Consider the following 24618-nt stretch of genomic DNA (forward strand, 5'->3'; position numbering starts at 1 on the left):
AAGTGACTGAATGACTGTTTCGGTATGGGGCGAGCTTTTAGAAGCGACTCTGGGTGAACTGAATTTGTCTTCCTCTGACGACTCTGAAACAACCCGCTTCCCTAAAGTCGTCCGCCTCTTCCCCCTCTCCTTCCTATTTGCGCTCATTAATAAACATCCACCTTCTTTCTGTCACAACAAACGTCCGGTCTTGCAAAAAGACGTGCAAAATCTTTGCATAATATGATGAGCTAATTTATCTTTGAGAAAGCACAACATCTCATCATGGTTATGTAGCCCAAAGTTGAGCCACAAGGCAAGGAGCGGATCACATGTCTCATACATCCTAATTATGTGCTGAACTGCATTTGGACCTGCAGCTCTCCAGATTTACTGGTTAGTGGTGTAGCTGCTGAACTTTTGCACCGACCCCTCTACTCATCCCCAGCTGTGCGTGCTCACCGTCATCTGCCGCACTCCTCCCTTTCCTCGACACTTTCTACCCATTTTTTTTTTTTTTTTAACGTAAAAGTGTGTGTGGTCCCTCTCTCCTCTCAGGACGTTGGGGGAGGCTTGGGCCCAGTTGAAGAAAAGTCTGGCTGATGAAGGGGAGGTTCACCTGAAGTTCTCCTCAAAAGTAATTGACACTTTTCTCCGACGCATAACCTTTTCGCATGCATACACATATATATATATATATATATATATATATATATTGTCTTTTAAAACATCTGTGTGGAAGTTTTGGAAAGATCTGAAGCCTGATGCAGATAAGGCTTTTTAATTTCATACTGTTAGCATCTGCTGCACATGCTAGCTTGGGTATTCCCCATATTTCCAGTGGGTCCCGTTAATTGTCATTATTACTCAAGCCTTGTGAAAAAGCCTTAACATGTCAAAAGGTATGTTTGAAAAGAAACAAAAAAAAAATAAAAAATCACAGCAGCCCATGGCTGTTAATAAACCACTCTATGTTTTATGCTGTGGTTCAGCTGCAGAGTGAAGTGGAGAAACCTTTGCTGAGCTTCAGGGAGAACTTTAAGAAAGACATGAAGAGGTTCGACCATCACATTGCGGACTTACGGAAGCAGCTCGCGACTCGCTATGTTTCGGTGGAAAAGGTAGACACACTTTCATGAGACAGTTCTCTCCCAGTAACTGAATGTCACGCGATTGAAATCCTGAATTAGCTAGCGCTGAATTGTATTTCGGGGTATCAGAGTAAAGATGTCTGAATACATTCCACTGCCACACTTTTCATATTCCGAGAGTAGTCTGAAAACGTTTCTTTTTTTCCTTTACATATTTGGGTGTCTATAACGCGTGTACCCTTTAGGCCCGTAAAGCTCTGGCTGACAGACAGAAGGAATTGGAGTTGAAAACTCAGCAGCTGGAGATCAAACTCAATACCAAGACTGAGGAAGACATCAAGAAAGCCCGCAGGAAATCCACTCAAGCAGGTCAGAGTCGCGGGAGGGGTGGGTCAAAAGTCACACTCGGCTGTTAACTTTTTATCAGGTAGACCAAAAAACTCAATTGCCACCTGCATCGCAAAACAACTGACCCGTGGCAGTTAGCATATAATAAATATGTCGATTCCATTCTTTTTGTCAGATCAGAACACGATTATTTCTGCAGCATACGTCCACTTTATCTTTAACGGAAGGCCTGCACCCCCTCGGAGGAAACGTTCGTATCTGTGATCTTGTTCTTTCAGTCACAACCCGCAGATCTAGATGAGGGTTGGAATGTCGATCGACCGGTGATTCGAGCGCATTGCCTTTCTGCATGACGACAGACTGATAAAGATACAATGTTTTAAGCCACATGTGAAACCGGGAACGATCAACAACGTCATGGGACGCATACATCAGCATTATCATCAAGCTAAAGTATTTTGTCAGATGCTAGTTACACAAAAGGGGAAGTCAACACAAACATTTCCTGACAAAAATATGTTCTGTGCACCTCCACTAGTTCAAACATGGGATTCTGATTCTGACAGTGTTTGTGGAATATGAATTAAGCGGCACAATCGATCCGTTTTTAGCTAGCTCAGGAGGGCGGCCATTTTGCCACTCGCGGTCCACTGAAAATGACATCACAGTTGCTCAGGGCTCAAGTAACAACCAATCGTGGCTCTGCTTCAGTTTTGTTTCACTAAAAGGGAAGTCACCCCAAAAATGTCTTTACAAAAATACGTTCTGTGCGTCTCGTCTAGTTCAAACATGGGATTCTGAGTCTGACAGTGTTTGTGGAATATGAATTAAGCGGCACAATCAATCCGTTTTTAGCTAGCTCAGGAGTGCGGCCATTTTGCCACTCGCGGTCCACTGAAAATGACATCACAGTTGCTCAGGGCTCAAGTAACAACCAATCGTGGCTCAGCTTCATCCAACAGGTGAAGTGATTGGTCACCGTGTGCAGATTTTTTTACCACATCTAGCAGTAGGCTTGCGCTGGATATGAAAAGAGAGCCCGAAGTGGTAAGAGTACAAATGGAATGTCCGTCCGGCTTGGACGGGGCTCGGTTTGTAAAGGTGAATTTTGAATAGCAACACATTTCCGAAAAAAAACGTGTCGCTCGGAGGAAAAAGCAGATGTCGACTCTCTCTATGCCATGTGATGTCATGACTCAGCCAGGCACCGACCGCATGCTGTCACAAACAAGTTGTGAATAGCCTCCATCCAAAGAGTCTCTGTGTGCGGACAACAGAGCGCAGTCTTCCCTCCTCTGTGGCGCTTATGCAACGAAGGAAAAAAAAACAGCAACGGTTGTTGATGCCGCTCGTTCGGTCTGCTTGCCTGCAATCACTTGAGTGTGAGGGAAGAGGCGCAAAGAATGATACCGTAACAACAACAGTAGCTCCCATAATAAAGACTCATTTCTTGGACCGTGCTCTCGTTATGTGTCATTTACTTCGACTCGGGTTTTCCCCAACATCATTTTGTTTTTGTTTCCTTATGAGCAAGTTTGACTGTACTTCCTGTTTGGACAAGTGGTTTCTGTATTCTGTGATTCTTTTTTTTTTTGGTTTACTGTTGTTCACACATTTTGTGTATCAAAAATGAGACCACTTTTTTTTTTCTCTCCAAGGCTCATCTTACAATTGTCATTTCTTAACCAAAATCAAGAGCGTTCAAGTTTTTCTTTCTTTGGGGAGGACAAGTTGAAGTTGGAGTACAAAAACATTTTGTGAGGCATCGGATATTAAAGTTCAGGCACTTGACGATTATTCCAAGTTGTCTGATGAATTTGCTGTTGAATCGCACAAATCTAATGTGTGACATGTGCACATGTCAAATCTATATTTTGTTCACGTTAATAGGAGATGAGCTCATGCGCTGCGTGGACCTATACAACCAATCGCAGTCCAAATGGTTTGAGGAGATGGTCACCACCAGTCTGGTGAGTTTATGTGTGGATCTCACGATTTGGGGAATGTAAATAACGACGCTACGAATCTACCGAGCATAACAGTGGGTAAACATTTACGTAAATGACAGCGTGTGAACCCTTACAGGGACAGCGGTTACTACAGTGGACAGCTTATCATGAGGTTACAGATGCATAATGACGCTTTTTCCATGTCCTAAATGTGACCTGCTGTATATTCTGCAGGAGTTGGAACGGTTGGAGTTGGAGCGAGTGGAGATGATCCGGCAGCACATGTGTCAGTACACCACGCTACGACACGAGACGGACATGTTCAATCAAAGCGTATGTTAGCTCGAGACCAGATTTTGTGCGGTCAACGGGTTTACTTAAGACTGCTGTTTCTGTTGTTGTCCAGACGATGGAGCCGGTGGACCAGCTTTTACAGTCCGTGGACCCCGCCAAAGACCGGGAGGTCTGGGTGAAGGAGAATAAGACGGGAGACATTAGGCCTGTGGACATCGAGATATAAACTGTAAACAGCTCACCTTGGAGGCAAGGCAACATGTCTGCTTGACCTTGGTGGGGGGAGTGGGGTGATGGTGTGTTGGATCACTAAAGCAGCAACGATCCTCATATGACTTTACACACAAAGGGTGGTGGTGATAACCTTCCATCAAGAACCTGCTGAAGATGATGATGATGTCAAGTTCGTGGTCAGATCAAGCCAACTTTTTTTCTTTATGCAAGCAAATGGACACTTATAGTGATGCAAAAGACTTTGTCTCAAGGATAAAGAAAGCCCCTCAGTGGACAATGTACACGTGTTAAATTACCCCCTTTTTGCCATGCTGCAGTGGATGTAAAAGTTGCTGTTTTTAAATGTGCTTTTGCTCTGTGTGATCATTCTCACCCGTGCGACTTTGGGATTTATTGGCAGAAATAATTGAACGGATGCCGCGGAGCGAATTGCATTCTGAGCGATGAGTGTTGTAGCTCCGTGTACACTTTAATGGCTGATGTTATACTATGATACATCACATGCAGTTACTGACCCTCTCCCCTCACACTGTTGCTACACCTGAAAGTATTCCATGAAGCTCTGCGTCGGTTGATGCAGCCATTAACCATACACGTTCACAATACCTTTTGACTGACGTGTTTTTAGATTAGTGATTTCATTTTGACTACCACTACGTTCGACGATTACAAATACTTAATGGACATAATCAGAAATCGTATCACAAAAATGAATAAGGCATTACAATGGAAGTAATCCACAAGTTACTGATGTGGATATTGAGTAAATTGTGCATTTGTAACCAAAATATGAGTCTTCTAGCCGTTTTTATTTTTTGTATTCGTAATTGTACTAGTTTTCATTTCAGTCGAACATAATTTTTACAAGGATGAGTCCAAATGTTTCAAACATCATTCCCATACCTAAATCCTACGTGACATTCCATATATTGGTTGTACTGTTCTGTAATTTCTCACGTTGAAAAAAATGAATCAAGTAACTGTCTGCTTTTGTTGACTGATATGGTCATTTGTGTACGTATGTAGCCATACTTGCTAAAAATTGCAGCAGATGTTAAAGCAAATTAATACATTTTTGCAATTATTGTTATCAATTGGAAATTATTGGGCAGCAAGTTGTGATCAGCCAAGCACTGACGACAGAATGAAAATCTCAGTTTCAAAAAAATTATTTGAAAAATCTATAAATTGCAAATTTAGAGCTAAATATGTGAATCAAATTCAGTGAGAAATGTATTTCCTATCGGCATTTATTCTGATCAGGGACTATGGTGTAAAGTAAGAAGGGGAAAATGAAGCTTCATGAAGCACTAGAGATATTTTTTTATTTCACAAGATAGGTTCAAAGATAAAGGCCAGTGCACAAGAAATGTATGAAATTTCCACTACATCTTTAAACCAAGAGTGCCATCTAGAGGAGCCCAAAATTATCCCAAGTGCTTCATAAAGTTCTATTTGTTTGTCAGTAGTGTAAAGGTACACTGTACACATGTGATATGCAATACTGAAGCGGCTGAAGGATATTCAACAAAAAAAAAACAACCAACATATATTTGTGTGCCAATTAATATCAGGTTCAGACTGAACCAAATAACGTTTTTGGGTTCCAAAACTGCAGGCTCAGATAAAGTGCGATAACTAAATATTTAAATACTTACTACAGAAAATCGCACGGACAAAGTACACAACAAAATCGCTGGTCACAAGGAGCCAGGAAAAACAATGCATGAAATAAAAAGTGCTTGCAAAGGCAAGGCTCAATGGAACACCGAGAATACACAAACGAAATATCTAAAATCCAGTAACACCACAACAATGAACAAGGGCAATAAGGCAAAGTCACATACAGACATGCTAACCGGAAATAAGCATCAACTTCCTGAGTTATATTCCTTAAAATAATGATTATTCACAAACAAACGCTAGAGTAACACTTCCACACAGGTAACAATACGTCAAGGCACACAATCTGTGAAAAAATAAGTTACGTTCGTAGAGTTCGATCTCACCTTTCTTATTCTCTCAATGTAAGTGTGTACCCCACGCATGCATGGCACAACGCTGCCCCCACGAGGCCAATGTGTGCACAGCCAGAGCAGTTGGTATTTTTTAAAATTTAATTGCGATTCTTTTAATATATGATTGCTTTACTTTCTTATTCATTAATGTTGTCATCTTTTCAAGCTATATTTTATGTTGGTTTTCAAGGAATATCACTTTGTTCAAAATTCACGGGTACAAAGATGTAAAGACTTTTTTTCTTTTTAATACCAACCCAAAATTTCACGATATGGCTCAAAATTAATTGTCTGAGGTCCGAGGTCTCCTGTTTCTAGTCTCAAACAGTAAAGCACCAAAGTCAGATTGATAGGTGATGAAATTAACAACTCAAAGTACATCTTTTTATTTCCAAAAACAACATTTCACATTCAAAAAATAAAATGGTTTGCTCAAGCTTTGTTACAGTCAAGGGCAGTCATAGGATGTGCTTAAAAACAAAAGACAACAATGTTATTCAATATTTTTAGAGAACATAGCTGCCCACGTGGGTGGCACCTGTATATCAAATTTTACAAGAAGCGCAATTTATTTGTTATTAGCCTTGAGTGATGAGTGAGTCCCATGACACAGATTTTTTTTTTTTTGATGGATAGACTGCATTGTTGATAAAAATTGAATAGCTGTGCATGTAATGTTTACAACAACAACAACAACATCAACAAAAATCAATGAATGGAAATGCAAATTGCATATAAATCAGTTAACAATAAAATAGCACTTTGTACCCAGCTAATAGTTTTAAATGAATAATTGATTGACCACCTGTCAGGTTGGCTACTTTTTTTTTATATTCAATACGTCAGCCTCGACAAATTCACTTCTGGATTCATGTTATGATACTTTCTTTGCATTTTTAAACCAAAATCATCCTTGCTGACAAATTGTCTCCAACTGATGTATAAAGTGCATCTTAATTTTTTTTTTTTTAACTCAAATACAAAGAGTGCCGGGCATATTTTATTATATATTGTCTAGTTATTGATGTGAAGAGGACAACACACTGTATTAGATCAAAGGCCACCACATGAGGAAATACGGCAGAAGATTTCATTTGTTTAACCACACTATTAAATATCACTATGAATACATATAGGAGGTACAGGATAAGATGAAGTGTGCTTAAAAAATAAAACAAACGTGTTGTTCATGTCAAAATAATGAGAGCGCAACTCGACGCCGGGGTTTTGTTCATCATGTGAAAGTGGAGAAAAACACAATTTCAGTCCTACGTCTCTCTCAAGACTTCATACTGCTTTGAACGTCATTTCTTCAAATGTCATCGGGGGGATGGGATGGACGTCACACGGTAGAAAACTCAACTTTTCTAGTCAATCATCAGCTTCTTGAGAGAGTTGAGATAAGCCGGAATGAGCGAGCTGACGGACTCGCCGTCGTCGTTGAGCATCTTCTCGCCTCGGCCCTCTGAGCCCACGGAGCTGGCCGACCGCACCAGACCGGGATGCGGCGTGCTGTAACCCTGCAGGTGGGGAACAAAAACACACCATAGGCACTGGGGCACAGTCATACTGGACCAGTGACGTAATCGTCCTTATTTTTCTTCAGTCAAGCCCAAAATTATTCAAACCGCAGGGGTATGTGTAATTTTGGGCTTGACTGCAGGCCTATTCGTATTACACCTGAAGTTATTCATACACCTTAGGTATGAACAATATAGTATTCACACATCCAATCGAATGTAATAAAGAGCCAGATCAGGCTGTGATGACATACAGAGGAGTATCCCTTGCTGAAGCTGCCTCTCTTCTTGGTCCTTATCTTAGTCAGTGCCGACTCGGCGATGTCAGCTCGTTCCTCGGCGTCATCCAGTTCATGGACCGTCTTCCTGTATTTGGCCAAGTTCATGTTGGCTTGCTCCTCCTGCGATCATTTGTTGAGAGATACATTGTGAAATGATGCGCAGGGGATGTCAAACTCATTTTTTTGTCGCGGGCCACATTTTATTGACCGTTTTGCTTGGAGAGCTGTTATGACTCAAACCATATAAAGAAGTCAAGAATAACTGTTGATTCAATTCATGTTAAAGTCATGAAGGGCTTGGTAACAAGAAAGTACTTCCAATGTCTTTCTTATTTATTCCATGGGAGAATTAAAAATGTTCGACATTTTAGAAAGCATCATGGAAGGTGACATGTTTGATTTTACTTTTGCGGGACACATAAAATGATGTGGCGGGCCAGATCTGGCCCCCGGGCCTTGAGTTTGACACATGTGATGTAGCGTGCTTTTGAAAAATGAAAATAGCTGAAGTTTTCCCAATTTTTTTTGCAGAGTTTAATTTGAATTGGTTTGAATTGATTGAGAAATAATAATAATAATAATTAAGTTGTTCTTTTTGGTGAAACATAGAGAATGATAAGAAAACGTGGAAAACACACATACAGCCTCTTCCACTTGTCTCTTGTAGGCCCTCATCTTGTTCTGCAGCCTCTCCACCAGCTCCTGCATTCTCTGCTGGTTCTTCTGGTCCTCCTCAGACTGGAAGACAAGTTCCTTGAGCCGGCGCTCATTCTTCCGCAGAGTCTTCACCGTCTCGCCGTGTCGCTTCTGCTCGGACTCCAGTTCGAGCTCCAACTCTTTCACCTGCATCCACAGCATCGCTTTGCAATTACAGCATGTGACAACAGAGGGCAGTGATGCTCTTGTACTGCTCCCCCCATCCCCACCCCACCACCACCACCACCACCACAAAAGCCAAACCACAAAAAGTCAAGTCAAGTCAAAAGTTTTTCCCTGCAATTCTCGCACAGACATATTGAAAAGCCACATCTGTTTTTTGGCATTCTTTTAGGTTCCTGTCCTGTCTAATACAGTGGTTCTAAACTTGGGTTCGATCGAACCCGTGGGGTTCAGTGAGTCGGTCTCAGGGGTTCGACGGAGCCTCTGCCATGGAGGGTAACACACACCCGACTCAACATGTTAATTAGTTATGACACGCCCGCTTGGCCATTACTGGCTGCAGATGATCACAGGACATTGCTTGTCCAATCAGTGCTGCGGGAAATTTAGTTCGCTTCGTAGTCAACGTGTGACTGTCGTGATAGTACGTCGTACAGTTATAAAAAAAAAAAAACAACTATACTAAAATGTTATTTAAATTTTTTTCTGTTTTTAATAAATGTGTTTTTTTTTTTATATCTTGAATTTATTAAAAAAAATTCGGTGAATGTGCAAATTAACTGGTTGGGTTCGGTACCTGTCAAAAGGTTAAGAACCACTGTGACTCTAATGCAAGTGAACCAGCCATCACCACTGGCATCTCCGGCGTTCATGACATTAGCGACGAGCGGTAATCAACTTGCAAAGGGGGAGTATGTGCCTTTCAGCCTGCGTTGGACTGTCTTTTCTGTCTCTTGAGCGTCTCTTCGTCTTTATGCAAATTAGCTCCACCTCTACGTAACAGCAAGCGGAAGTGCAGAACGGCTAGCGCACTTTCAGCAATATGCAGGTGAGAAAAGATTTACTTATTGGTTAATTTCACACCGGATAGATGGGCTGGCACTCTTGAGACTCAACTATTTGGACACACACACACACAAACACATGCGCGCATGAAATCAGTTTTGCATGTTGTGCCCGCATTAACCATTCGTACTCTGGCCTTGTTGTGATATTCATAAATTATTGACCAATATAAATTGGTAAAACTGACTTCCTCTCTTTGGCAATTTTAATGGCTCAAAAACCACGACATTTTTTTAGGGGGGTTCCGAGTAAGTGATGGTTTAGGAGAGTCAAAGTTTCCATCCAATGTCAGCAATCGGTATTTCTGGAAATAGAGCTTATGATTCGAGAAGCACTGTTTTTTGACAGTTCAATTCAAACTGGTTATCGAGTGTGGTGGGAAATCAAGACAGAGAGGCACATTGGGGTGGACGACATGCTGCAATTTAAAACATACAGTTCTTTGCAACTGCACGAGATCGTGGTGAAGGCCAACCGCATTTTGGACATGTCTGAGATTCAGCAAAACCTCACATGACAGATGAGGGGCGACTTTCGAGAAGCATGGTACGAAACAGCAGGCTTCTCACTCAAAGGATCGATAAATCGTCAAAGAAAAACTACCGCATTGGGTTAAAAATACTGAGCGGCAGTTTACCTTTCCTTCCAATTTCTGGATGATCTTCTTGCCACCTTTTAGTGCCATTTGCTCCGCCTCCTCCAGCTTGGCGCTCATGTCTTTCACCTGAGCCTCGAGACCTTTCTTCACCTTCTCCAGATGGATGGTGTGCTCTTGCTCCAGGCGTAGCTCCTCCCCCACTCTGGCCAACTATCGACAATCAGCAGCTTATTGATCGCATCGCTTCACGGGTTCCTGTGGTGTGTGCGTTTTTACCTCGCAGCTGGCCTTCTTGGATTTGTCGATTGATCCTCTCAGCTCTCCTTGGAGCTCATCATGCTCATGCTGAAGAGCTTGGATATCCACTTCCAGCTTCCTCCTCCCACTCAGAACCGACTGGAACTAAAAAAAAAAAATTAAAAAAACAGAAACGTAATGAATTCACGGGTCTGGTTAATCTCTGTTCGGGATTTCATGATTTCTTGATTCCTCTACTAACGAACGTCTCTTCATACAAAATTTTCAAGTTACGAAACGCCTCAACAGATTTTAGGCTCGAGTTTGGTAGACTGCACATCTGTGGAATATCCTGATTTTCCAAAAGACACAAGGCTCTTTGCTAGCTGTTTGCTAGCTGTTTGCTCGACCGGTCTCCGTCAAGTTGGGCACAGCATCGGGAGTGTCGTTGGAAATGCGCCTGTGGGAGTTGTTTAAAACGAACGAGACTAGACGCTTTGATTTGCCATGAGTGGCTGTGACCACCCCCACAACTGCGCAGCACTCCCTCCCTCAGACATTTTTTTGTTTTTAAATCACATTGCATTTCTTCAAACGCTAAATTTCCTACTCTTAGCCCGAGAGATCAAAAGTCACCTGGTTGTTGAGATCGCTGTATTTTTCGTTGGCATCCTGCAACTCCACCTCCAAGGCTTTGCGAACTCTCTCTGTATTCTCCAGGGCGGAACGAGTCTCTTCACCGTCACTGACCAGTAGCGCACAACGTCTCTCCAAGGCCGCCATCTCGTCCTTGTGCTCCTCGCGGGCCCTCACCTCCTCTTCAAGCTGAGCCTGGAGCTCCTGGAGAAGACAGGAGTCACACGAGTTTGCGCAGTAGTACAACACCACGATGGTGAAATGAGCATGCCGTCATCAAACCTTGATCTGTTGCTGAGTCTTTTTACTGCTCTTGGTGAACTCAGTGTTGCTCTTAGTGAGGAGATCCACTTGAAGCTCCATTTCAGCCACATCAGCCTCGAGTTTCTTTTTGAGCTTTGCTCCCTCCATGCGACCTTTAATCTCCACATCCAAAGTGGCCTGCAGTGATTCCAGCGCCCTCTGGTGGCTTTTTCTGACAAAGAAGTCAAGAGGTCAGAGTGAGGATCAAGCTTCGGCTTCAATGTTGAATTTTATTGCACCCAAGCTGTTATGGAAGGCAGAGAAAGCAGAATGAGACAAGACTTACCACTGGAGTACATTGAAGGTTTGAAAAGGAAATTGAAGACAGTATTACAGACAGAAAGTGTGTGAAGCATAAAAGACGGGGAGAGGGGACTCTCCGAGAGATGAGGTACCGAGCAGCATCAATCTCTTCCTCCTTTTCTTGAAGTCTGCGCTCCAGATCTGATTTTGTCTGAGATAACTCCAGCTGCAACCTCAGTAACTTGGTTTCCTCAGCCTAAAAGGAATAAATCTGATCAGGATTGAAATGAGGAGCATTTTGATTCGGTGTAAAATGGAAATGAAATAGCCTCGGACCTCTAAAGCCGCCTCGGACTCTTCCAGCGAAGCCTGTAATTCTTCTTTCTCCATCTCGATCTTTTTCTTGGCCTTCTGGAGCTCATGGACACTCTTGCCTCCATCTGAGAGCTGGTCCGTGAGATCCGCAATCTCCTCTGCAAGTAAGGATAGCTTAACATTTACAGCCATAAAATGATTTTAATTCCCTTTCAACATGTGATCATACATTGTTGTGAGCTCCCTTGAACAAATCATGAACAGCCATTCGATCAATCCACACGTACAACCGGAATGCTTCAAAAAACTGTCAAGCAATCGAGTCTGCAAATGTTGTACGGATTTCAAAATACAGTAACATATATTTATGCTCAATGTAAACATTTGAATCATTCCTATCAGGGGTGTCAATCTCATTTTTGTCTCGGAGGGCCGTTCTATGACAGTTGAAACCACAAACACATTTTGAAACGTCTCCTCGCATTATTATTCGTACGCAACAAATTATTGGATTAGTAATTTCGAAATCAGTCAACTATAATAGTTTATTCCATTGTTCAAGGGAGCATCAACACGACAACAAAATTATTGCAAAATCTCATTTCTTATTTACGACACATGCCGATTTGACATTTCGGTGCATATTTTCGCAAGGATCATGCAAATTGACACACATGATTTGCTCTCGCGGGCCACATAACATGATGTGGCGGGGCAAGATTTGGCCCCCAGGCCTTGAGTTTGACACCTGTAATTTATATTGACAGATTAAAAGCACGTATTTACCTGAACACACAGAATGAAGTAATTGGTCTGATTATTAATTTGCCTTTTGGTGGCCTGTATTATTATTATTATTATTATTATTATTATTATTATTATTATGATTATGATTATTATTATCATTATTATTTATTTTTTGCTTGTGTTCAGGTCACAAAATATGTCAGAAAATGTCGATCGGTTTGCCGGCCTGATGTCCATGATGTCCTATTTTCTTTAAATTATATAAATGGATAAATTGTTTGCTTTCATGAAATCTGAAGATTTGGGACTTTTTCAACCAATATAAAAAAACGATTCAAAATCTCCATTTTTTTGTGTGTGTGTGTGTGTGTGTGTGTGTGTGTGTGTGTGTGTGTGTGTGTGTGTGTGTTCAGCGTTGCCAATGGAATTTAATTATTAGGCTACTTAGGCTTTTCTTTGCCATTGTGTTTTGCCACAACCATTTTATCTACCCTTTGGCCTCGAAGGAGAGGAGAAATTGAAACTGAGAGAGGATGATCATTTGTGATTTATTTTGTGGGAGCTTGTTCGTCTCTGAATATGTCGATTTTGATGGCAGTGGCTCCTCCGCGTTAGGGAGCGGGTGTATCATCGGCTTGTGGGTCAACTATCAAACTCTACCTTGGTAGACCTTGTTCTCCCTTCGTAGAGCTTCCAGCTGCTCCAAAGACTCTTCATGTACCGTCTTCAGTTTGAAAAGCTCGCCCGCGTGTTGCCTGCTCTCCTTTTGACAGCCCTCCACCTCGGCTACCAGCTCCTCGCATTTCTGCTTCCAGTCTCCCAGTTGCTTTTCTAAAAGCCGTTGCTTTTTATCAAGAGCCTGTCCACATCCGCTCGCCTTCAAAATGGAGAGCAGACTTGAAATTTTAGAATCGAGGGCATTTGGGGGAATAAAGCACACTTCCGTTCTCTACCTTCTCCAGGTCCATGCACAGTTCCTCCACCTCCCCTTGGAGCCTCTGTTTGGTTTTCTCCAGAGAGGAGCATTTCGCTTGCGTGGCCTCCGCTGCCTCCTCTGCCTCTTGCAGCCGCAGTACCAGTTTTTTCCTGTGACGCAAACATTATTTCCTACCAGTAGACCGGAATGCAGCTGTCTTCAGAAAAAAAAAAAAGACTGCCAGTATCAACTTGACCTACTTGGTTTCCTCCAGTTCGTCGGCATACTGGATGGAGTCCGCCTCGTGTTTGGTCCTCAAGTGCGTCACCTCGCTGTTGAGTTTGGAGACGAGCCGCTGCAGCTCTTGTTTGCTCTCCTGCTCCTCCTCGAGTTGCTCCTTGAGCCCCTCGCACTCCTGCCGAACCGAGCCCAGACTCGCGCCGAGCGCCTGCTTACACTGGCAACCAACAAGACACCCGCGCGTTCGGTATTTCCTTTGTTTGCTTCAGAGCCACGTGAAACACTTCATTTCCGTTTCCTTTTCAACTTTTGTGCATCCACACCGCGACGCTTACTTTGACCTCCTCGTCCAGCTGTTTCTTCAGTTCCTCAAGCTGAGATTGGAGGAGAGACTTGGTCCGACTCAGCTGGCCGGATTTGTTCTCAGCCTCCGCCAGTCGTCGACTTGTGTCTGTGTTATCGGCTAGAGAGGGCACATTGGAAATTTGATTGACACAATGTACTTCGACGGAATTATTATTTCAATCCAATATCCAATTACCGTATTGGCCTGAATATAAGACGACCCTGATGAAAAGACAACCCACTCTTTTTCAAGACTCAAGTTTGAAAAAAGACTTTTTGAACACCAAATTAATTATTATACGGAAAATAATTACAGTACATCTGAAACAAATGATTCTAACAATATATTTGAGAGAAAAAGCATGTTATTTTGCCTCATTCAAATCTTAATATCTGAACATTTAAATATGCAAACAAAAGTGCAATCACATTCGTAAATGAATGGCTTCTGGTTTTTGAAATGTAAATTACATCATAACTTCTCCTCAGCTGCCGGTTAACCTGGCCGATCTTCGACCCACCTTTCTCCAGATTGTCGCTACGTTTCTCCATTTTCTGTTATCTCTTCTATTATTTTCTTCTCTTTTCCTTCTTATCGCTATTTTTTATTTTTCTTCTTCGTGCTACCGCTATTTTTATTTTTATTCTTCGTGACAGGGGTTCACTTTGGCCTGGGGAGTCAAGTTCAGCATTCGCTTCAATGATATCTGGCGCCATCTAGTGTCGTGAATGGGTATAATGTCTAGACCCCGAATATAAGACGACCCCCACTTTTTCAGTCTTATTTCAATGCAAAAAACACCGTCTAATATTCGGGCCAATACGGTATTGCTTTCATCACCGACTACCAATGATAGATAACAGTCTGAAACTGACATGCCACCACTCATATCTCTGGTGTGCAAAGTAATTTTTCGTACTTTTGGGATATATTTGCTTATCCTGCTCAGCATCACATGAAGAACGTTTCCGTCACGACTGTACCTGTGAGTCTGTTCTTGGCCACAGTGAGCTCAGTGAGTGTCCTCTGTTGGTCATCTCCTCTCCTGTTGGCCTCGTAGAGTTGCTCCTCCAATTTCTTCATCTGGCTATCTGAGGACATCTGCGGTCGTACAGAAAAACGTGAGGCCCACACACGTGACAATTTTTGTCACAAAGGCTTTTGGTTACTTGATCCCCCTAACTCACGGACCTTGGCTTTCTGTAGACCTTCCAGTGAAGTGGACAGATCGTCGACTTCCATTCTCAAGTTCTGCTTCTCCTTTTCCAATTTGGCCCTGGTCCTCTGGAGAGCCTCACACTGCTCACTTAGCTCCGCAATGACATCGCCATGGCGTTTTCTCATGGTTGCAGCAAGAGTCTCTGACTGGATAGATGACTCTTCCAGGTCTCGTCTCAGACGTTGGAGCTCCGCTTCTCGCTTCTTGTTCATCTCCATCTGTCAACGTCAAGACTAACGGTTCAATCTGCTCCTTCTTTTTAATTTTCTAGGAAATGTGGTGAGTTTCATCGCTTTTGAGCCAGAAAATTTTATTTGGTGAATAAAAGCAAATTTAACACATCTGTTTCTTGAAATGATAACCATCATCCTAAACCACTCAGTAAAAATTGACAGCTGGACTACTGATGGCTTGATATCCTTGAATGACTCCAGTAATTCCAAACATTGGGCTCCTTGAAAAAACATGCCCAAGAGACCCCAAATTATCATTCGTTTTTATTGAAAAATACATTTGATGCAAGTACCTGACTACTAAACACTGGACCTGGTGGTCAAGTATCAGAATAATCAGAATAAATATATTTAATAATATATTTAAATAAATAAATAAATAAATAAAATAAAAAATAAATTATATAAAAAAAAAAATTTGGGTCGGATAATTTGACTACGGTGGGGCGGGAGGATTGCATGTAGCCCCGCAAGATACTTTTTTTTTTTTTTTTTACCTGTGAGGCGGTGACGCCGCCTGCTTCCTCCAGTCGATCTGTGAGTTCTTCGAGTTCCCTGCCTAAATCTGCTCTCTGTTTCTCCACCTGTCAAAAAAAAAATTGAAAGACACACGTTTTGTATAATTCCACTTGCAAACTGAGAACCGCATTTCCGTAAATAGCCGTCTTCTCGCAAATAAGACACAATGGCCGAATTAGTTGAGGATGCTTCGAGTCCCACGCGCAGTCGTAAAAGTTTTACTTCGTTCAACACGAAGCACAACAGAGCGTTTATAACCTTCAACCGCCACGTACACAAACAACTTTCGCGTCTTTCGGCCTGCCGAATACCAGCAAAAAGACGCACCTGAAGACACAGCAAGTGAAAACAGCTCCTCAGCCCTATTTTGGAGTGTCAGCTCCCTCAACACCTTGGTATGTACTATACGACCTGTCTGTGGACATTCACCGTTGTTTGCTGGATGCCGAAACAAACATGACTCACCAGAGCCATGTAGTGATTATCAATCCAGTCAGAGATGGACGATTGTCTCAGATGCCTAATTTGAACCCTTTCCTGCACCCTGTAACCTGATAACATGGTAAGCTGTCCACTGTAGTGACCGCTGTCCCTGAAAGGGTTAAATGAAAAAAAAAAAAAAAAAAAAAAAAAAACGGAAGCAAACTATCTTTTACTTTGGTCGTGCAACTGAAGGTCTAATCAATCAGCAATTATGTGATATAGTCATGCATTGACTGCCCACTGGCTAACATTCCATGTGGGGAAACGACGCCATGGGAAATAGTTGTCTCTGTCAGCCTGGTGTCTCCTGATGATATCTCTTTTTTTTTTTTTTTTTGCAAGGCAGATTTCAACAATAGGGATCATGTTTTGTGGTGGAGTTATGCTCTATTTGAGCTCCTCCTGTGGAACAGATAAAGCGGAGCATGTCCTTGCTTGCTCCTTTCTCCATGTCATGTGGCTTAAGGTCGCTGGTGGGGGTATCCCCGTAAGAAATACCACCCAGAGTGGGGGAGAGTGGAGTAAAAAAACCTCCAGGGCCCAATCTCATTCAATTCAACATCCAGTTGTGCTTTTTCTGTGACCGGAACACACAACTCCTCAGTCTTCAAGAGGGGCTGCGAGTGCGGTGAGGCTTAAATACACACATCCTCTGAGAGCAACTCATGTGAAACAACATGCACTTATAGGGCCCACCTTGGTAGATTAGCTTGAAAGGAAGGATCTGCAATTTAAAAGAAAAAAAACTTTTTGGGGAGGTTTTGCAGTTTTAATGAATGATGAAAACAACTTTTTTGGCTTGGGCACACAGAGAGCAGTAGATTTCCGACTGTGTAAGAGGTTAATATGTACCGTATTTTGTAAGGCGCACCTAAAAGCATTCAATTTTCCCAAAAGCCGACAGTACGCCCTATAATCTGATGTGCCTTATATATGGTATCACAGACCCTTTACATTCCCCATTGAGTTGTTTCCCTGTTAGGTGTTTCGATGCCATCTAGGGGTGATTAATAGCAGGAACCAGTTGTCAGGTAAAAGGGTTCGAATTGACGTGCATTGGCCAACACACACTCAAACAGACAACAACTTTGTGAGCTCTGCGCAACCGTTGTCAGGTAAAAGGGTTTGAATTGACATGTGCATTCGCCAACACACATTCAAACAGACAACAACTTTGTGAGCTCTGCGCAACCATAATGAAACGAAGATAATACCAAAAGCATAATTAACTACTGACAAAACGAAGGAAGAAGGAGACAAGCAAGACTTCGAAGGATATTTAGCCCCTTGTGGAGGTTTGTGTGCCTTTTTGTTGAATCAATTGTCGTTATAACGTTTGTCTTTCATTTATTGTTTTGTAATTGGTTGCGGTTGCGAAGGCTTGTTTTGTATGGTATTGCATTCCTGGAGCATAGCACCATTTAGTGGATGCATAGCGCAACCGCAGCCATTATTGTAGCTTCTATGCGCCTTCTAATGCAGTGCGCTCTATATATGAAAACAGTTTTAAAATAAGACATTCATTGAAGGTGCGCCTTATAATCCGAATCGCCTTATAGTGCAGAAAATACGGTATGTTAATCAGGAACACAAGGTCTCCTCCTAAAGTTTATTGCGAGAAATGCAGATCTTATAACGGTGAGATCTTCGATTTCTTCATCCAGACTCACAAATAGCTTTCTGCACCAGTGGACTGATGACTAACGCCGGGCCACAGGCTCAATTTTGAGATGCTCCTTATCTGCTTCGCAAGCTCGCCCGACATCTCAAAGTCACATCTGTTCTTTTTTTCATTTGCGGAGAGGACCGCCGTTATGGTGCATCATACCTTTGATCTTATGGCCCGTTCAGCTTCCAGCTCCTCCTCAAGCTCCTCAATGCGGGCCTGAACGGACACAGAGTTGGAATGGATTTAGTGCAGCAAGAATATAATTTATATTCAAGTACAGTAAGTACGACGAGAAGATCAGACGTTTTGGAGTTATTTTATGCATCGGCTTGTCACCCCAGCAGATTGTTTGCTATTTCAGGGCAGCACTTGTGTGGTCGCTCGGTCGGCTCCCGACAATCGTCTGTTTCTTCGGATTTGGCATGCTTCTGGATTTACCTCAGGTAGCAATTTAGAGCAAGAATGTCTGTAGCCACAGTCATTGTCGGTATTCTGACCAAGGGCAGGGTCTACTATGTCCGGTTTGGAAGCCGGTCCAAACATTTGAGGAATTTGTGATATCTTTTTTATTTTTTATTTTGCATTTACCAGTCAGAGTAGAGATTGAAGGGCATATTGTAAAAACAGAATTTAGGTTATAACCACGACAGAATCATATAGATTGCAAATTTCAGATGTACCACTCTCATGTTTTCGCTCTGGCTCAGAGTGATGTCATCACTTTCGTGTGCTCTGATTGGTTGAGCTTGATCATCTTTCTATGTCTAACTCTTCGGATTTGCTGAGCTAACAATGTACACTCATGACTGATTCAAACAAGAGGACGAGGTCTGACGATTAAAAATGTGTTTTTAAGGCAGATTTTTCAAGGAAAATGTGTGACTTTTGATTATATGTAGGCCAACAACGTTGACTGGCTTGTTTCGAGCCAGAAAAGGATTTCTTTATCACTTTCCATAATAGCAACAGCTAGCTAGCTAGCTCTGACTACCCAACGCAACTGCGAAAAGCAAAATAAACCAGATAAACCAGAGTTGGTTTATCAATGATAGCCAACTCTGGTGTCACCATATTAGATACAAATTGATTGTGAACTTAGTGTAGAAGTTTGCAGTTGATGTTTTGAAAGATAAACATTTCACCATGTTTCTTAATAATAATAATAATAATAATAACAACGGTATTCAACCTCAAATATGCAAAATGCCACTCTCGCTCTATAATGCCGTGCATAGTTATGCTGTGTTTTTGTATTTTCTTTTGCAAAATGAAGCCCCTATCACGGTTATAATAGCTTTTAGTTTGTATTAGTTTTAGTATTAGTTGTAATATCTTTAAATATGGAATATTTGTCAAGCGCAAGACAACAAAATGTCACCGTGTTGTGTTTTTTTTTTTCAGTTTCATAATTTTTTTCTGATATTATCACAACAAGCCATTTGCGAACAAAATATAATATACTCATTGTCTAAAAGGGAAAATAGGCAGAATCATGATCTTACTATGCCTACCCTCATGGGTTTAATAAAGTCAACTTTAATTGTCAAACAACTGACCGTCTTCTGTACAGACATAGAGAAAAACCAAAATGCTAGATGTATTTTGTTCGTTTTCTTTTTTTTAAATTATTGTTAGTTTTTTATCATTTTCATTACTAGTTTTTTATTTTCTTAACGAAGGCTTTTTTTTCATTCATTTTCTTGAACTATAATATCCTTGGTCCCCGCTGAAGGTGCACGTCCCAAATGCACTGCCCGCAACACGATTAGTCATTTTTTTGGTGTCATCGCAGGTAGCAGACTAAATCACGACACTTAAGTAAATGCTTCTGCATATATTTTCACTGATTCATGGAACGTTGTGTTATATTTTGTAAAATCAAAATATCTAAATAAGACCCTGATAAAGCTTTTTCCTTTACAGAACCATGATAAATAAATTCCATACTAAAATAGGATGCATGAATTGACATTTATTTTGGCATTCAGTTGTGTGTGGCTATTGCTGCTTTGAGCCACCGCTGACATAATTCACTTGTAACGGCGTCTTATATTTAACATTCAAAAATGAATGCCGAATTTGCGAAGGTGACACCTATTTACAGCTACTCAGCAGGGCATTTTCAAAATGACATATACTTAGTATATAACAGCATACCACCCACAGAGATCATGTTGTATTAGCCCTCATCACTGGTAAAATATTTGCATGCAACCCACAAATGTGCACAGTCATAATAGAAATGACTGCGTTCAAGGAAATCATAATGATGCTGCGGCAATAAATCATCTGCAACACACTCGTGCTTTCATCATCACCTCAAGGCCAAAGCCATATTTTGTTTTACGAATCGGAATTCAATTGCCAGTTCCTCCGTGAGCGGTTCATCTCTCCATGTTGTGTCATGTTCCCGTGCTATCTGCAACCTCCATCCAAGTGTCATATTGTCAAGGAAATGGTCCTGACAGGGCGTATAGCCCAAGGGCCGTTCACACAACAGCACAGGTGAACGACATTCACATGCTCCTCACAGCTCCCCGAAAAACTACAAGGTACTTTTGGACAAAATCAACACACCACATTGACTGATATTCCCTAATGCAGGCAAAAATCTTTCCGAAAATATTGTCTACATTTTGCAAGTCCCTTGTTATAAAAAAAAAAAAAAAAAAATTGATCCTCTAACTTCCCAAGGATTGAAGCAAGTTTTGAAAAATGTAAAACACTTGAAAAAAAGTCATTTCACTCACATGCCAGCAAAGGACCTCTGCAGAGAGAACGGCCATGGTTACGCAGCAGCTTGACTGTCTGACTTGTGTGTGTGTATCTCTCTCTCTCTGTCTTTCTCTCTCTCTCTCTCTCACACACACACACACACACACACACACACACACACGCACGCACACACTGTAAAACCCCTTTCCTGTCCACACCCCCCTTTGCGCGTGCACGGTTTCTTTTCTCAGCCCCGCGCAGCATGCGCCGCGCACATATCTGTTTCTTGTTACATTTCTACTTTCCTCAACCTCAAAATCAACATTGTGACATCCAACAGAACGCGAGGGCGTCAAGACGGCAGATTTAGTGGACGCGGACAATTTAGACGAGTTCCGATGTTTCAGTTAGAGTGATTTTTATGAACGGACTTCTCTTATATTGCATTAACTCCCACCCAGCCCGGCCTCTGACATGAAAAATTGGCTATAAATTACAATCAGATGTGGCCTCTCGTCGCTAAGGTCTCTTCTCCCGTGGCTGATGGGATTGTCAGCAGGCGTGGGTAGTTCTATCCTCTGTGATTCCCCCCGAGTCGATCAAAGGGGAAAACATAAGCCAAACAACTGCAAGTAATGCTCGGCAATCATCAACACCGAGCCTTGCAGACCTCCTGCGGAGCGGACAAAAGCCCACCATACTGTCCACACATGCTCACATAATTCAGGTCCCCGGCAACACGGCTGGAATTTACCGCTTTGTTCTTTTTAAATGTCTTCAGATGGCAGCGCGGGGCTTCTAAAAGTCATTTATGGCTGTTTGGCTGGCTTGAAGGATCAGCAGGTGACGACAGGTTCTCTTGACCTGGTTAAAGACTTTTGCGGTGGTTGATGATGGGGTTGTATAAGTAGATATATATATTTTTTAATCCATTTAGTGTTAATGACTTTTTAGAGCCACTCTGTGCAAACAAATATTAGCAAAGGCGAAGCAAAAATGATTAACACAATTTATAGAGGTGTAGTTTGGCAAGATGCCGGAAAATAAAAATCCAAATTGTAAGTCTTCGGAAGAAAGCAAATTGCTAGTTCACCTTTCACAAAGTGACATCATTGTCCGGAAGTTATCAATTTGAGTTTGTGTTTTAACCTTCCCCTGACATCTGTGAAATCTGCCCAGCAGCGCTGTTGAAAAGCAGGAATGCGTCACTTACTGCTGTGCGAGCTACAGTTTGCGCCCTTCCTCACACTGATCTCCAAGCACGTACCAATTAAAAGTGCAGGTTAGAATTCCAGCCACGGTTTTTACTACAGTTTGTACTTGTGGGTGAAACCATCAGAAATGACCCCAGGGCTTTTCGTTTTTATGTTCACGTTTGTAATTTTACATTTGTACCGTTTAGTCTTCCACGTAGTCCACCCACCCACCATTCAGTTATAAAATTGTACAACTCTGCATTACATTGTGTCCTTATTAACATTAAAAGGAAAAAAAGAAATATAAATCTGCTAAATAACTTTATTATCCATTTCAGGGACCGCGGTTACTACAGTGGACAGCTTATCAGTTTATCGTCAGGGTTTTTATTATTTGTGCATGAAACGTTTAATATTGTTTAAAATCCCTACACAAATTCTGAAAATGAAAGCGTGACCGCCACCTACTGTTGTGGATGTGCAATTACACAGCATGTGAGCGGGGAGGGCGTTCCAGTGTTTGAACGCACAAAACTCTGCCAATGGAAGATCATTGAAAGTTTCGAAAAACTAAAAAATAGAACAAAGGCCGTGACAGACACGTCCTCGGTGAACAGAATGGAATTTTACCTGCAGTTCTTTGCTCTTCTTCTGCAGTCCACTGCGGAGAGCCTCTTCAGCTTCAAGCTTGGAGCGGGTACTGCTTATCTCCATGTCCATCCTATGTTGATAAAGAAGATGAAGTGATTTGAAACGACAAAAGTCATAAAGTTTTAAGTCATAAAGTACTACATTAAAGACACCATCGATTCTGTTCATCAGCTTCCCTCCGCAACCACTCGTGTCTTGTTCAGGTATGCCTCAATTGTGGTCTCATTGATCTGTTTGTATTTTGGGAGGAGGTCTCATGATACAAACACTCAACAAAACATGAGCTGAACATTAGGCTTGCTCTGTCTTCGACTGACACGGATGACTTCACACATGGATGTGATGAAGCAACGCTGCTGTCAATAAATCTGACATGAGCCGAATATGTCTGACAGAGATCGAATTTGTGTGATGAGCGACAAGCCTGAGAGAGTTTTTATTACCTGTCATAAAACAAGACAAGCCCTGGCGTAGGGAAACGTCGTCATCTTTACTCTCAATTCATATGTTAGCAGTTATTTGACTTACCGTATTTCCCCCACTATAAGGCGCGCCGATAAGCATTCAATTTTCTCAAAAGCCGACAGCGTGCCTTATAGTCCGATGCGCATTATATATGGATCAATATTCTGATTTCTTGGGCGCAGTATTTTAAATGTTCTGTAAAGTGGTTTATTACAGCTGCAGAAGTTGTTAAAGCGCTACATAAATAACGCTGTAGTGTATTGTATTGTATTCCCTTTAGCGTACCTCCATCTCGTGGATGCATAACGCAACCGTATGCACTATTGTAGTTTCTATTCTTTGGGCCTTATAACGCGATGCGCCCTATAAATACGAAAAGTTTTGAAATAGACGATTCATCGAAGGTGCGCTTTATAATCCGAAGCGCCTTATAGTGCGGAAAATACGGTACTTGCTCTGAAGCAGCTATTATGTGCGTCGGAGGCACATCTGCCCTGCAGTGTCAGGTAACAAATCTGACATACAGCTTATTAATGTACTTGTATTCAACATTTTATCTGTAGTGCTGTAGATACTCAGTAAATTTATATACTAATACCGTGATGTTCCCCGTGTTTTATTGCCACATTAATAAACTTGCTTTGCCTTGCATTGGATCTCGACAGAGTGTGCAAGTGTACAAAAGGTTGAACCAAGTGCACGTATCCCCCCCCCCCCCGCCCCCATACTATAATCATGCAGAATATGTTCTTAGACCAATGCCAATAAAATGGAAGAAATATGAAATGACTTGAGTGACAGGTTTCGTATTAACTTAAGTCATGGACTGTTTTGAAAAAAAAAAAAAGTATCTTAGCAACAGAGTGACTCATTCACTTTTATTAATGATCATGATGACAGAGAATCTTTTAACAGAATGACCGGCGGGTTGAAACATTCTCATGCAGATTAAACTGCTCATTGGAGTGCACAGAGCGTGTCAGAGAGGGTGTATTATGACAGTTGTTACTGTGGATGACTCTGTTTGCTCTTATTAGTGTGTGCATGCGGGTGGAGAGTGAACCTCAAAAGAGGAGACATCTTCCAGCATGTCAGAGTTGAAGCATTCATGCTTCACTAGAAGTTCATTATAAGGAAATGACAAGACGTTTTTTTATAGTCCACTGGTTTGGAAATATTTTCAAAATGAATGTATGTCACAGCAGTGGATTGTTTTTTTTTTTTTTACTTTATGTTCGCAATAAAGTTTTTTGAATAATGTAAAGCAAGTACGGAGCGTGCTCGCATATATCGAGGATCTGAAAAGTTTACACACCTCTGTTTTGAGGTTATTGTGATTCTAATAGGATAGTAAGGATAAATAATTACTGCGATTTACAGTCGAAGCGCAAATGAAAATAAACAAATGAGATAACGGGGTTGCACAAGTGTGCATACCCTCTTATAAT

At 41.7% G+C, this 24618-nt stretch overlaps 2 protein-coding genes across 7 annotated transcripts in view; one reads left to right on the forward strand and one right to left on the reverse strand.

Moving 5' to 3' along the window:
- Positions 1-4563, forward strand: part of gas7b (growth arrest-specific 7b) — a 41710-nt gene extending 37147 nt beyond the window's left edge. For all 3 annotated transcript variants that reach the window (XM_019864460.1, XM_019864461.1, XM_019864462.1), the window contains 6 exons: positions 538-616; positions 972-1100; positions 1316-1439; positions 3309-3388; positions 3602-3700; positions 3774-4563. In XM_019864460.1, the coding sequence (XP_019720019.1) occupies positions 538-616; positions 972-1100; positions 1316-1439; positions 3309-3388; positions 3602-3700; positions 3774-3887 (625 nt within the window). In that variant the 3' untranslated portion in view covers positions 3888-4563. The remainder of the gene's footprint in view (positions 1-537; positions 617-971; positions 1101-1315; positions 1440-3308; positions 3389-3601; positions 3701-3773) is intronic.
- A 1447-nt stretch (positions 4564-6010) lies between these two features.
- Positions 6011-24618, reverse strand: part of LOC109512604 (myosin-16) — a 37217-nt gene continuing 18609 nt past the window's right edge. For 3 of the 4 annotated variants that reach the window (XM_019864455.1, XM_019864458.1, XM_019864459.1), the window contains 18 exons: positions 22685-22775; positions 18303-18359; positions 15970-16056; positions 15212-15457; positions 15004-15121; positions 14010-14137; positions 13695-13891; positions 13472-13604; positions 13179-13395; positions 11793-11929; positions 11609-11712; positions 11193-11385; positions 10911-11114; positions 10314-10439; positions 10077-10247; positions 8357-8557; positions 7688-7834; positions 6011-7433 (listed from right to left, as the gene is read on the reverse strand). In XM_019864455.1, the coding sequence (XP_019720014.1) occupies positions 7281-7433; positions 7688-7834; positions 8357-8557; positions 10077-10247; positions 10314-10439; positions 10911-11114; positions 11193-11385; positions 11609-11712; positions 11793-11929; positions 13179-13395; positions 13472-13604; positions 13695-13891; positions 14010-14137; positions 15004-15121; positions 15212-15457; positions 15970-16056; positions 18303-18359; positions 22685-22775 (2710 nt within the window). In that variant the 3' untranslated portion in view covers positions 6011-7280. The remainder of the gene's footprint in view (positions 7434-7687; positions 7835-8356; positions 8558-10076; positions 10248-10313; positions 10440-10910; positions 11115-11192; positions 11386-11608; positions 11713-11792; positions 11930-13178; positions 13396-13471; positions 13605-13694; positions 13892-14009; positions 14138-15003; positions 15122-15211; positions 15458-15969; positions 16057-18302; positions 18360-22684; positions 22776-24618) is intronic. The other variant, XM_019864457.1, reaches the window with a different exon arrangement.

This window comes from Hippocampus comes, unplaced genomic scaffold, assembly GCF_001891065.2.
Source record: "Hippocampus comes isolate QL1 unplaced genomic scaffold, H_comes_QL1_v1.1 scaffold267, whole genome shotgun sequence".
Taxonomy (NCBI): domain Eukaryota; kingdom Metazoa; phylum Chordata; class Actinopteri; order Syngnathiformes; family Syngnathidae; genus Hippocampus; species Hippocampus comes.